Here is a 14,886-nt window from a genome sequence, read left to right as displayed (position 1 = left end):
AAAAACATAAAATAACACATACATTATTTTACATTACATCGCCCGTACCACTGATTTAAAGGGGACATATCGTGCTCATTTTCAGGTTCAAACTTGTATTTTGTGTTTCTACTAGAACGTGTTTACATACTTTAATGTTTAAAAAAAAACTTTATTTTCCTCATGCTGTCTGCTTGAATATACCTGTATTTACCCTCTGTCTGAAACACCGTTTTAGTGCATTTCAATGGAATTGCAACAGAATTGCGTTGCTAGGCAACAGCTTGGGTCCATGTTTACTTCCTCTCAGCTGATGTCATTCACATACAGTGCAACAGTAACAGGAAATAAACTGGGACACATTTAGAATGTTGACATTTAAAACTTTGAAATGGTCTAAATATTGTAGATTTATGACATCACAAATGGACAGAAATCCTGATGGCTTGTTTCAAAATCTCAGTTTCTGAATAGGGGCTGTGTGTATTTCACTGTGGATTAAGTGTTTCAATACTTTCACAGTATTTATGTAGAACTTAAACCTTTTTTATAATATAAAAGCCATGAAAATGTCACTTTTTGATAATATGGGACCTTTAATTTGCCTTAGAATAGATTTTATTATTTATAAGATGTCCCTGGAAATCAGTTTAGACCCTGCGGTCGAAACACAGTGAGTTCCTCAAAAGGTTCTTAGTTGCGGGGGGAAAGTTCCTGTGGTGGAAACAGGGTGTAAGTGCTATATTATTCATCCTGTAGTATCATAGCTGCTTTAACATGCAGGCCTTGCTGATGCATGTTTCCAGACACTTTTGGTCATTAATTCTGATCAAAAGCACTTAATTATAGTCTATTTTTTCCCTCAAATAAAGGATCGTCTCCCGCCACTGTTCATTTATGTAATAAAGTGGAAATACTACAATGTAAAATTCACTCCATTACAAGTCAAATTCCTGCATATATGTTCCACAGCACACATTTTGACATGTCAAAGCAGAAAAAGGCCCAGGTGTAAGTAATAACAATAAAGCATTCCTTTTAGATGTGTCAGTTATTGCTCAGCGCTCACTCACTGGCTTTACTTACTTTAATGGAACAAAGCCATTGTTAGCGGGATTAGATCCACCTGGGCTTTCCCTGATGTGTCAGCTGGGGAAAAAAAGCATATTCAAAATGTTATATATGTACATAATTTTGTCAGCTAATATCAAAAGTAATAATAATGGTCTTTATTCATAATGGACACTTTAATTCTGTTGTGTTCTTATGTCTATCAATCAATCAGACTTTATTTGTACAGCACCTTTCATACAAATAAAATGTAACACATTGCTCCACACAATAAATAAACATAAATAAACATAAACAACAAAAACATAAACATAAATCTCATCAATTAACAGTGAGGAAACACCAGAGGCAGGATTAGAAACTCTAACTTGGTATACCAACATATAGCAATGAGCAAAACAGACTAAAATACATGAATAAATGGATCAAAAAAAGCTTAATTAAAGGGAAGAGTAAAAAGGTAAAAAACTATAAATAATTAGACAGATAAATAAATAAAGTTCAATTAAAAGCCAGACTAAAAAGGTAAAATACAATAAATAATTAGACAGATAAATACATTAATAAATAAAATCTCAACTAAAAGCCAGATTAAAAAGGTAAAATACAATAAAAAATTAGACAGATAGATAAATAAATAAATAAATTAAGCTCTAAAAGCCAGAGTAAAACAGTAAAATACAGTAAATAATTAGGCAAATAAATAAATAAACCTCAATTAAAAGCGTAAACAGCCAAAATAAGATAAATAATTAGACTGATAAAAGAATGTTATATAATGAATAAAATAATCTTTTATTACTTCTCTGTGCATTTTAATGTTATAGCTGGTCGAGATGTAATTCATTTAACTACTTTATGTACTGTTGTGTAGTTTTTGGCACAACTTCAACTACTTCTTAAGTGCATGGAGAGGACGTGATGGTCCTCCGGTTAAAAAAACGAAACGCGTTGTTCTCACAATAAAGTTTCTCTTTATATGACCTGGAGTTTTGACCTTTGCTTTACTGCTTTATTTTATAATTTTATATTTTTTTATTATTTTATAATAGTTTCCTTGTTTCTATCACTGCTTAACATCTTTGTGACTTCCCGCTTGCACACATCATTATCTACCTTGTATCTATCTATCTATCTATCTTATCTACCTTTACCTGTCATGGCCATTTTCAAATGGCTCCCTTGACCTCGAATGAATAACGTTAATAACGAATAATGTTTTTTGTTTACATTTTCATTTTTATTTATCATTGTTGTGATCTATGGTACGACAGTATTAGGGCCACATTGAGGAAAAAAAATAAATCTGAGATTTCGAGAATAAAGTCATAATATTACGAGAATAAAGTCATAAGTTTAAGACAAAAAAGTTGTAGTATTATGAGAATAAAGTCATAATATTATAAAGTAGTAATTTTACGTGTTATTTTCTTTTTTCTTGTAAAGTTATGACTTTAATCCCGCAATATTCCGACTTTTTTTCTCATAATGTTATGACTTTATTCTCGCAATATTACGACTTTTTTCCTCGTAATGTTGCAACTTTTTTCTCATAACATTACGACTTTTTCCTCATAATATTACGACTTTTTTTCTCTTAAAGTTATGACTTTTTTCTCGTAATATTACGGCTTTATTTCTCGTAAAGTTATGATTTTATTCTCGTAATATTACAACTTTTTTTTTCATAATATTACGACTTTTTTTTCTCATAATGTTACGACTTTTTTCTCATAATATTACGACTTTTTTTCTCGTAATGTTACGACTTTTTTCTCATAATATTACGACTTTTTTTCTCATAATATTACGACTTTTTTTCTCGTAATGTTACGACTTTTTTCTCATAATATTACGACTTTTTTTCTCGTAATGTTACGACTTTTTCCTCATAATATTACGACTTTTTTTCTCGTAATGTTACGACTTTTTTCTCATAATATTACGACTTTTTTTCTCGTAATGTTACGACTTTTTTTCTCATAATATTCTGACTTTATTCTCGTAATGTTACGACTTTTTTCTCATAACATTACGACTTTTTTCACATAATATTACGACTTTTTTTCTCGTAATGTTACGACTTTTTTCTCATAATATTACGACTTTTTTTCTCGTAATGTTACGACTTTTTTTCTCATAATATTATGACTTTATTCTTGTAATGTTACGACTTTTTTCTCATAATATTACGACTTTTTTTCTCGTAATGTTACGACTTTTTTCTCATAATATTACGACTTTTTTTCTGGTAATATTACGGCTTTTTTCTCATAATATTACGACTTTTTTTCCCGTAATATTACAACTTTTTTCTCGTAATATTACAACTTTTTTCTCATAATATTCCAACTTTTTTCTCATAATATTACGACTTTCTTTCTCGTAATATTACGACTTTTTTCTCATAATATTACGACTTTTTTTCTCGTAATGTTACGACTTTTTTCTCATAATATTACGACTTTTTTTCTCGTAATGTTACGACTTTTTTCTCATAATATTACGACTTTCTTTCTCGTAATATTACGACTTTTTTCTCATAATATTACGACTTTTTTTCTCGTAATGTTACGAATTTATTTCTCATAATATAATGACTTTATTCTGTAAATCTCAGATTTGTTTTCCCTCAATGTGGCTCTAATACTGTATGTGCTCAACAATTAAACCAGCTTCGCCCTGCAGTTCCTCCTCCACACCGACAGATGGCAGCACCGCCTCCAGGGGACGCTGGTGTAGAGTCGGGGGGTGTTTCCGGCCTCAGAGTGAACACATCGGCCATTGAGGAGGAGAAGTTGAAGACATCAGAGCTAAAGGCGGCGACTCCGAAACAACACCATCATTATTATAACACATCGTTACCTGCCGGGCTCCGGGCGGCTTCATGCTCTGCTCCAGCGGGGCGGTGTGAGTCTGTCTGCGGGCTGAAGAGTCTCCAGGTGTCGGAGAGGCTGGAGGGGAAAATGACTTCTTCTGCTGCTTCGTGGAGGTAACGAGAGGAACCTCAGTTAGCTAACTGGAAACACGTCTTCATGTTACAAAGGAGTGTTTTAGGTGTGGTAAAGCTCGGCTGACTGGTGACTCGTGGAGTTGTCATCCTGCCAGTGAAGTCGGTTAACCGTTAATTCATCTTATTCATCATTATAATCACTGTTAGTGTTTTAATGAAGTCTGCAAAACAAGCTGCGAGCTAAACATAAACATGAATCATGTGACCTGAAGAGCTAGCTTCACATTTACACTATTGCTCTCTTATATTTACTCTATTACTCTATTATCATACTTTATTACTTGCTTTGTTTTGATAGGTGTCAACAGGAAAGGTGTCCCAGTAGGTTCAAAGTGACTATAGGTGTTCAACAAAACAAAGTTACCCTGTAATATTCAGATATAGATACAGAGAGAGAGTCATATCATTTGATAGTAAGTAGTATTATGTGACCCTCATGCAGTACATTTACAATGCAAATGTCTATTATCATGCTTTATTACTTATCAGAAATTGTGTCCAATTAGGTTCAGAATGGGTATAGGTGTTCAACAAAAAAATGTTCCCCTGTAATATTCAGATATTAAATATGAAGTCATATAATTTTGTGTTAAAAGAGGAGCTAACCTAAGTTAACTCCACATTTACACTATTATTATACTTCATTACTTGCTTTGTTTTGACAGGCGTCAACAGGGATTGTGCTCAAAATGACTATAGGTGTTCACCAAAAAAATGTTACCCTTTAATATTCAGATATTAAATATGGAGAGGGTCACATAATTTGATAGTTAAAAGAGGAGCTAACCTAAATTAGCTTTATTTTTACACTACAAATGTTTAATATTATACTGTATTACTTGCTTTGTTTTGATAGGTGTTAACAGGAATGGTGTCCCAGTAGGCTCAAAATGTCTATAGGTGTTCAACAAAAAAATGTTACCCTGTAATATTCAGCTATAGATTAGGAGAGAGAGTCACATAATTTGATAGTTAAAAGAGGAGCTAGCCTAAGTTAGCTTTATCTTTACAATGCAAATGTCTATTATCATACTTTATTACTTGCTTTGTTAACAGGAATGGTGTCCCAGTAGGTTCAAATGACTATAGGTGTTCACCAAAAATTGTTACCCAGATATTAGAGAGTCACATAATTTGATAGCTGTGAAACTGAACACCTCTTAATACTATGGACACACCATATTTGTTAACACTAATCAAAATACTGTATGTGTTAACGTGATTAAAAACATTGCTCTGTACAGGTCATAGAATCTGATGGGTCACAGAATTTGGTGCAACACCAGTCTGTGTTTTTCCCTCCGCACTGATGTGTTTACTGTGAATATATGTATTTATCTAGACCACACCCAGGTGGTAATAACGACATAGTAATTATGAGGTATTGTGTCAACTTATTATCGTGTCATGTATTCGTAGACACAGGGCTTATCTCCTCAGGTACATGTTTTGCAGCTCTCTCTCTCCGTGGTATAGCAGCCTGTGGGTTGGCCGTCCAGCCAGTGCAGTGCATTCCTCCATGTAATAAGTTGCTTGTTCGGAGCCCAGGTCTCTCTGCAGTGGACTGCAGGCCATAGCAGAGTCCCACACAAAAGAGGCTCTGTGTGAGTCAGGCCCACCGGCCCCCCTGGGAGGAGGCCCGGCCTCTCTTTTGAATGGGATACACACTCAGTGCCACGACAGCAAGGAGCACACCTTATTTCATAGGAATCTAGTAGTTCGTGACAGATATGCTTGGAGTTATCAGTGTTCTTGTGGGGGTGGGTGATGAAGTGCATCTCCTTTTCTTCAGGACTTGTTTGACAGGTTAAGGTTGTTCGTGTGATTCCCCACCTTTCATGCTGTGGCCTTTGTTGTGCATAAAGACGGGATAGTACAGGTAGTACTAGTTCGCTTGTGAAAATCACGCCCCCGGCAACGGAGCTGAGGATTGACGTGGTTTTGACGTATTTTTTGCTGCACGGGGTATTGCAGCTTCCGCGTTCATCACGTGATGCACCCTGACTTCCTATACGCAATTATTGTCGGAGGCTTTTTTGGCGTATGCACCCAGTGAACAACTTTCATAAGACTAATTTGGGTGCCATCTTTGAACAAACACGTTAGGGCTGGGACCATACACCTATCTCCTGATTTTATACTTTCACGATACTTGGGTGCCGGCTCGATATGTATTGGGATTTTTAAGTATTGTGATTCGATATTAAGAATTTTTAACACTAGACCATGGGAAAAAAGTTAAATCATACACTTCTAGGGACTTTTACTTATCTAAATGAATGCATTAAAATGTTTGCTTCTCAGCATGTATGTAGTCAGAGATGTCCTGAAGTCCAATATATCAGTAATTGTCAGGAATTATTTATAAAATAAATTCCAGGAACCAAAAAATCAAAGAATAAAGACATTTCCTTCACAAATTAGTGGTATTTTTTTTTTAAATTTATAAGGGACATTTAATGTTTTATACTTCTGGTGATTATAATCCAATCAATCTTATTTCCATAGATGTATTTTGTATATACAGTTCCCTTTGTTAACACCTTATTTTGAAAACCGGACGTAGTCACAGTTGTCTACTTCTTCTAACTTCACCAAGCTCTTCGCCAGCTCTCCCGTCAGCTCCGTTCTCTTTATCCATCCATGGTCAGCTCCATCGTGGCCGTTTGAATGCATTTAACATAAATGTCAGTATATGGGTGCTCTACAGTTGTAGCGTCGGCCCATTTGACCACGGAGATGAGAGCGACGGACGGCTTGACCGCACGTTATTGCAATACGATAACATTTCCTGTCCGTGACAGAGTTAGCATGCAGTTTTAGCCGTGATGTCTAGCTCTGCTTTTCCTGGTAATGTGTGAAACCCAAAGTGTTTCCATACTTTACTGGATGTGTAGAGTTTACCACGCTGGATTTAACATGTGAGGGTGCACGTCGTATCCACGTGGACCCTCCACCGTTTTCTGCTTTGTCGTATCTGCCGGTTTCTGCTTGCTACGGCCTTACGGCTACTGTTTGTTTTGGTTGACGGATACGGAACGGATATGACGTCACGTTACTCAGACTACAATAATAAATGCGGTAACTTCCTTTTACTTCTGCATAGACTCAATGAAGCAAATATATTGATTCTGGCACTAAAAAAATCAAGATACATAGGTGAATCGATTTTTTTCCCACCCCTAATTGTTACCCAGTTGATTATTATCAGCATTGATATGCTAGGGTAGTAATGTCATGTATGGTCTTGGTGTATTGGTGATATTAACTGTGTATTATAAAGTTAAAATCAGTCTGAGTTTGCCAAATATTGAGTATTTTTTTCTGTTATGTACGTAACGATGTGTCCTGATATACCATGTCTTGTTGTCCTGTAGGGTTTGGCCTGCACTTGTGCTGCTTCTCATCCCTTCCACTGTGGCTGCCCAGGAGTCGTCACTACTGGAAGGCTGGCAAGATGTGTGGCCCTTACGCTTCCTCGTCAACATCCTGGGATACTCCACCATCATCATCCCTGGCTACTTCCTCATTAGCTACTTCAAGCGCACCAATTACTTAGAAACAGGTGTGGACTTGTGAGATACTAACATGTAATTTTGAAATGAATGCGGCAATTAAAGAAGACAAACTTGTTGTAGTTCCTTCTTGGCCACCTTCATATCGAGTTCACTCAATATGTTTTATGTATGTTTTCTTTTCTTTCAGGTAGCGGGATTTGCTTCCCCATCATTAAGACCTGCGTGTTTGGCAGTGAGGCCAAAACAGGTCTGTTGGATGACGTGTCGGTTGCGCCCAGGAACGAGGGTGATTCCGGCTCGTCCGTGAGACAGGTCGTCAAATTAATCTTTTGTGCTGCTGGACTTCAGGTGGGGATACTCCTACAGAGCAAATGTGTTCTAATCTCTATAGTGCATATCATTTATTCTTCTGTTTGTGCAGCTGTACGAGGCGTGGAGGATGTTTGTTTTACAGTTTGCTCACTCGCTATTTGAAAAGATGCCCAAATGAAGTTTATATAAAGGGAGGTGCTGTGTATATACAGTATATATATACATATACACAAGTATGCAATAATAATGCATATACAGTATATAAATCCCCAAATAGCCCATGAAATAAGGAATAATTCAACAATATTATTCAACATTAATTACAGTAGTGCAGCAGCAGTAGTGTTGTAGCTGACGGGGGGACAAGAAGGCGGCTCTTCCAGATCCGGCGTTTACATACATGGGATACTATGAGGAAATAATTCCTCTAATGTTGCCTGCGTTATAGCAGGTGTTTTTTCAGGGCTGCCACCGCCTTGTGCAACCTGCAGTGCCACATACCTCCTCCCGCTCGACTGCGTGCCTCTGCTCGAGGTGCTGGAATAAATTAGTGGTGCTGCTGCTTTTAGTTGCATACTTTAGACAAACTTTACAGCAGACAGTGTTTTACTTGATGTTGCTGAGGAGACACAGACTTTTTTTAGGGTCCTCACTTTTATTATTACACATCTGTGTTGAATACTAGATTCTGATTGTTCAATCACAGCGTTCTGCGGTCTGTTATTCCTTTATAGCAGACCGGTAACAGACTGGTGCTATGGGCGCCGTCCTGATGTCGGACTCTGGCAAACCATTTTTGTCAAATTATTGATTTCTTAAGTAAGCGAGTCGTGTAATAAGCGGGATAATGTACAGCTAGCCGGTCATTGTTGTGAAATAATGCATCGCCCTGTCGGGGTTTATTTCACAACAATGACTGGCTTCCTGTACATTATCATTATTATTATTATTACTTAGCGCATGCTGCCATGTTGATATTTTACATGTGTCTGAAGAGAACTTGCGCGTTTACTATGAACTATGGGAGCTCAGGGAAGCGGTCCCAGTTCCGTACTGTAATTCCCAGAGTTAAAGTGAAAATTGGTTTTAATTTTTAAACCATGAAAATCACCCATTTCTACTGGATGAAGATACGTTGTTAATTACAGTTGTTGCATTAAGAAGAGAGAGGAATTATTACGGCAGCCAATAACTCTCTCCTGGTACAAAAGGGTATTGTATTAGGACTTACTGAACTGAACTTAGAAATACCCAAAGGAAACCTAAATAACCCAATGCAACTGTATTATGTTACAAAATAATCTAAGCTCAAAAGTCAAGAATACATTTTCTTATTCTCAGGTATCGTACCTGACATGGGGAGTCCTGCAGGAGAGGGTGATGACGCGTTCGTACGGAGCCACGACTCCAGAAGAGGAGGGTGAGAAATTCAAGGACTCTCAGTTCTTGGTGTTCATGAACCGTATCCTGGCTCTGACCGTGTCGGGCATGTGGTGCATCATGTTCAAGCAGCCTCGCCACGGAGCGCCCATGTACAAATACTCCTTTGCCTCGCTCTCCAACATCATGAGCAGCTGGTGCCAGTACGAGGCGCTCAAGTACATCAGCTTCCCCACTCAAGTCCTGGCCAAGGCCTCCAAGGTCATCCCCGTCATGCTCATGGGTAAGATCGTCTCCCACAAGAGCTACGAATACTGGGAGTACTTTACCGCCGTGCTGATCTCGGTGGGCGTCAGCATGTTCCTGCTGTCCAGCTCGCCCAGCAAGCACCCGTCCACCGTCACCACCTTCAGCGGGGTCGTCATCCTCATCGGCTACATCGTCTTCGACAGCTTCACCTCCAACTGGCAGGACAACCTGTTCAAGTACAAGATGTCGTCGGTGCAGATGATGTTCGGGGTGAACCTGTTCTCCTGCCTCTTCACCGTCGGCTCTCTGCTGGAGCAGGGCGCCTTCTTCGACTCGGTGGCCTTCATGACGCGCCACTCCGAGTTTGCCTTTCACGCCGTGTTGCTGTCCGTGTGCTCGGCGTGCGGCCAGCTCTTCATCTTCTACACCATCAGCCAGTTTGGTGCTGCAGTCTTCACCATCATCATGACCCTGCGACAGGCCATCGCCATTCTCCTCTCTTGTTTCCTCTACGGTCACGCCGTCACCATAATCGGTGGATTTGGTGTTGCGGTAGTTTTCTTGGCACTTTTCTTACGGGTGTACGCACGTAGCCGCATGAAGTCAAGCCGGCGGCCAGCGCAGCCGCTCGCACAGAAGGTGTAACACTCAAACTGGGAACTGAGACCACGTTTTCTGTGGTGCTTTTTTGTCTATTTGTGTGTATCTATTGGGTTTTTTTCTTTTTTTTTTACTGTTCTTTTCCATTGGTTTTTATTTTTCTTAGCAATGGTACAGAAAGGGATTTTTGCAGTTTTGACTCTTACACCAAGATGCCCCCAAGGGGTCCATGTGATTTGTCAGGTCAGAAGTCACAGAAGTTTTGAGTGCCTGTAAGATTGTCTTATGCACGAGTCCCAAATCATGAACTTTGCAAACTGCCTCTTCACCTCTTTCACAGTTTAACAGTAGAATATTTTTCCTAAACCACCGTACGTGGCTTGTGCAGCCAATTACAGGTTACTGTGACCCTGAGAAATGTATGTGAGCTGTATGGCTAATCATTAATTTTAAAGCGTTAATGACATTGCCCCTTACCTAAAGGAGCAGTGTGTAGGATTAGGGCTGGGTATCGTTTAAAAAATGACGATGCCAGTACCAATACCAGTTCTCTTACAGTGATTAATCGTTAATCATCGGTCTATAAAATATCAGAAAATAGTGAAAAATGTCCATCCCAGTTTCTCAAAGTCCACGGTGATGTCTTTAAATGTCTCGTTTTGTCAGTCCAAAACGCAAAGATGTTCAGTTTCATGTGCGATAAAACAGAGAAAAGCAGGAAATCTCCATATTTGAGAGGCTCTGAATGTCTGTTGTCATATTTTATGACGACATCACCCTAAAAAAAACAATTTTGAATTAAGTGATTCATCAGATTAAATGAGCCAGTCTTTTTTTATTAAATCAATCTCTTTCTTTAATGACTATAACTAAGGCTGCAACTAGCGATTATTTTCATTATCGATTAATCTGCCGATTATGTTCTAGATTAATCGATTAATCGTTTGGTTTATAAAATGTCAGAAAATAGTGAAAAATGTCCATCCCAGTCTCTCAAAGTCCAAGGTGATGTTTTTAAATGTCTTGTTTTGTCAGTCCAAAACCCAAAGATATTCAGTTTAATAGGATATAAAAACAGAGAATAGCAGGAAATCTTCACACTTGAGAGGCTGAAAACTGCATTTTCTGCCATTTTTGCATGAAAAATTATTTTAACGATTAATCGCTTATCAATAATAGTTGCCAATTATTTTTCTGTCAATCGACTAATCGATCAGTTGAGTAATAGTTGCAGCTCTAAATATGGGTGCGTCCTTTGTGTGCTGCGAGCGGAAGAGCAAACCGTTTTTTGACTGCAGCTAAAATGTAGTTTTTGAATGGCTAAACGCCAACAAATATGGATTGAAGCAGAATAATTCGCTAGAAAAAACATGATTATATCTAATTTTTTTTCAATAACCGTTGACGTTTTGAACATCACAAAGCTCTGGAGTTATTGGAAATGTTTGGATCATCCAAGTCCTAAAAAATCCTGCAACTAAATCCTACACACTGGTCCTTTTAACCTTATCCCAAATATTTGAACAAGTCTGTCACCTTCTGTAACGACAACACTTTCTACCCATTCAGTTATCTTTCAGTCACAATAGCCAGATGCTTATCTCACAGTCCTCCATGTTGGAGAGCAGGGGCCTTTATGTGTCTTAATGTGGGATTTTACCTTGTAAAGCTGTAAACATAGCCTGAAAACATGGTGCACACATTACTGTTTAAGTTAAGGTATATTAACATGTTACAGAGGCTACCATCTGTAATGGAGGGTGGTAAACAACAGTTTGCGTAATAAAGAGCGCACTACTTTAATATTGTACTATTTTACCCCGACATCGGTGAACCAGATGCTGCTGTGGGTACTTTTTGCACGGCATTGTTTTAAGATAAATTTCTTTTGTTGTCGTCTCAACACACTCAACAATACTTAATGTTTAACTTTGGGCTAAAAAAAAGTCTTGTAAATATATCTCTTAGTCATTGTTTATTTCCAACGTGTCCGTTGTGTACTTTTGTAAAAGGACTGCTTCATGTGTTTTCACTGTTACATGTGAATGTTTGGAAGAACACAGTGGATGATGATGATGACGATGCTCATTGTCGTCATTGAGATGTGAAGATAATGTAGATCCCAGGGGGGAGCTTGCAGAACAGAATGCATACAAGGGAAATGCAATGTTGGTGGTACCTTGTTTTTATCATTCTACTATTTCCTCTGGTATTTGGATTAATAATAAAACATATTAAATTAACTTAACACTATGAAGTGAAGAGGTTTGATTTTACGGTTTCAAATTGTTTGTGCTACAGGATTTGCATCATGGTCAGTGCTGTTTGCTTTGCAGGTAATACAATAAACTTCACGCCGTGTTGCTATCCGTGTGCTCGGCGTGTGGCCAGCTCTTCATCTTCTACACCATCAGCCAGTTTGGTGCTGCGGTCTTCACCATCATCATGACCCTGCGACAGGCCATCGCCATTCTCCTCTCTCGTTTCCTCTACGGTCACGCCGTCACCATAATCGAAAAGCCCAGTCTGCTCTGATTGGTCAGCTGGCCCACTCTGTTGTGATTGGTCAAAGGAACCAAACTCTTCGGACTCCTCTCCAGCTCCACTGTAACTAGTTTGTTTGAGGGCGTGCCAAATTAGCTGCTAGTCAGGTATTATGCAAATGTATCACTTGGTGACATCGCCACGTTACGGAAAAATCTTTATTGTAACCCTAACCCTAAAGAAGTTGTAGTTTTTATTGCCTAAACTTAAAGAAGTTGTAGTTTTTATTGCCTAAACCTAAAGAAGTTGTAGTTTTGTTGCCTAAACCTAAAGAAGTTGTAGTTTGAATGCCTAAACCTAGAACAGTTGTAGTTCTGTTGCCTAATCCTAAAGAAGTTGCAGTTCGTTTGCCTAAACTTAAAGAAGTTGTAGTTTTGTTGCCTAAACTTAAAGAAGTTGTAGTTTTATTGCCTAAACCTAAAGAAGTTGTAGTTTTGTTGCCTTAACCTAAAGAAGTTATAGTTCTTTTTCCTAAACTTGAAGAAGTTGTAGTTTTGTTGCCTAAACTTAAAGAAGTTGTAGTTTTATTGCCTAAACCTAAAGAAGTTGTAGTTTTGTTGCCTAAACCTAAAGAAGTTGCAGTTCTTTTTCCTAAACTTGAAGAAGTTGTAGTTTTGTTGCCTAAACCTAAAGAAGTTGAAGTTTTGTTGTCTAAATCTAAAGAAGTTGTAGTTTTGTTGCCTAAACCTAAATAAGTTGTATTTCTTTTTGCCTAAACCTGTTTTTTTTGTGTTTCCTAAACCTAAAGAAGTTGTAGTTTTGTTGCCTAAACCTAAAGGTGTAGTTTTATTGCCTAAACCTAAATAAGTTGTAGTTTCATTGCCTAAACCTAAAGAAGTTGTAGTTGTTATTGCCTAAACCTAAAGAAGTTGTAGTTTTGTTGCCTAAACCTAAAGAAGTTGTAGTTTTATTGCCTAAACCTAAAGTAGTTGTAGTTTTGTTGCCTAAACCTAAAGAAGTTGTAGTTTTATTGCCTAAACCTAAAGTAGTTGTAGTTTTGTTGCCTAAACCTAAAGAAGTTGTAGTTTTGGTGCCTAAACAAGTAGTTTTGTAGTTTTGGTGCCAAAATAAGTTGTATTTCTTTTTGCCTAAACCTGTTTTTTTGTGTTTCCTAAACCTAAAGAAGGTGTAGTTTTGTTGCCTAAACCTAAAGAAGTTGTAGTTGTTATTGCCTAAACCTAAAGAAGTCTTTTTGTTTGTGTTCAAAACGTGACGTTTCATTCAGTTTTACAACGTGTTAGAACGTGTTGCTTTGAAGTTTCACTTTTACTTTTACAACGTAGTAGGCCCCTAATGACCCACATCTATGGTTCTTATAGTGACTGATAACGTCTATTTAATTGCCTGATAACAGTCGAATCGGGAAAATTTGGGTTCTGCATAAATTGATGCCGTTTTCAAGGGAGTAAAGGGAGCTCCCATTAACACGACTAACAGCTATATAGAGTAGGATGTCATCTGCAAATACTCTTAAGTAGGTTTTCCTCTCTGCCATCTGTCCATATTCCTTCCACTCTCTCCGGTCTTATCAAGAAAAGGCAGCATAATGTTATTTTCGAAACAAAGATGTCTGAGCTGCTCTTTGCATTCGACACTGATTCATAAACCAGACCACTATTATGATTCACTGAACATCAAACTGAAGACCGTGTTTGACTGTGAAGTGCAAGAAAACAGTTCCCCCTGGGTTATCAATCTCACAGCTGCTCGATGGGGGGGATTTCCCCGCACCTCTCATTTCACAACGACTTACCCTATCTGGTCTGGAGTAGTGCGTCACAGTGCCAGCGTCTGTAGTCAAACAAGAGATATGGGGGGGATAGATATGAAGACCTCTGGTTTCAGCCCCCAACCACCAGTCACTCTGGGCTCTTGCTCTGACTGCAGGGATGAGTGTTTTCAATCTAACTTCTATTAGCCAGCATCAGGATCTGACTGTTTTGGCAATGCCCGGCATGACTCGGGAGCTTCCCGGAACAATCTTTGTGTTTTGTTATTACCTCACAGAGCAGCTGGACTGTAGGAGGATTCATGGCTTTGTCAAAGGCCGGAAAAGTTAGACATTTTATTAGCTTTCTTGCTGAGAGATAGATGAAAACATTGATAACACTTTGGCGACATGTTTGGACGCTAAATATGAGGCTACTGCTAGCTAATTTAGTGTAGCACAAAGACTGGAGACAGAGGAAACAGCTCGCCTGGTTCAGTCCAAAGTTTAAA

The 14,886-nt window shown here is 38.2% G+C and overlaps 1 protein-coding gene across 2 annotated transcripts in view; it reads left to right on the top strand.

The window, feature by feature from the left end:
* slc35b2 (solute carrier family 35 member B2) overlaps positions 1-12,370 on the top strand; it is a 43,141-nt gene extending 30,771 nt beyond the window's left edge. The window contains exons 2-5 of one of the 2 annotated variants that reach the window (XM_074615280.1): positions 3,870-4,042; positions 7,441-7,628; positions 7,769-7,929; positions 9,235-12,370. In XM_074615280.1, coding sequence (XP_074471381.1) covers positions 4,017-4,042; positions 7,441-7,628; positions 7,769-7,929; positions 9,235-10,167 — 1,308 coding nt within the window. In that variant the 5' untranslated portion in view covers positions 3,870-4,016 and the 3' untranslated portion in view covers positions 10,168-12,370. Of the gene's footprint in view, positions 1-3,767; positions 4,043-7,440; positions 7,629-7,768; positions 7,930-9,234 lie in introns of those variants that run through there. The other variant, XM_074615279.1, reaches the window with a different exon arrangement.
* Positions 12,371-14,886: the final 2,516 nt, after the last annotated feature.

Source organism: Sebastes fasciatus, chromosome 18 (genome assembly GCF_043250625.1).
Source record: "Sebastes fasciatus isolate fSebFas1 chromosome 18, fSebFas1.pri, whole genome shotgun sequence".
In the NCBI taxonomy this organism is placed as follows: domain Eukaryota; kingdom Metazoa; phylum Chordata; class Actinopteri; order Perciformes; family Sebastidae; genus Sebastes; species Sebastes fasciatus.
This window is presented reverse-complemented; position numbering and strand designations above follow the sequence as displayed.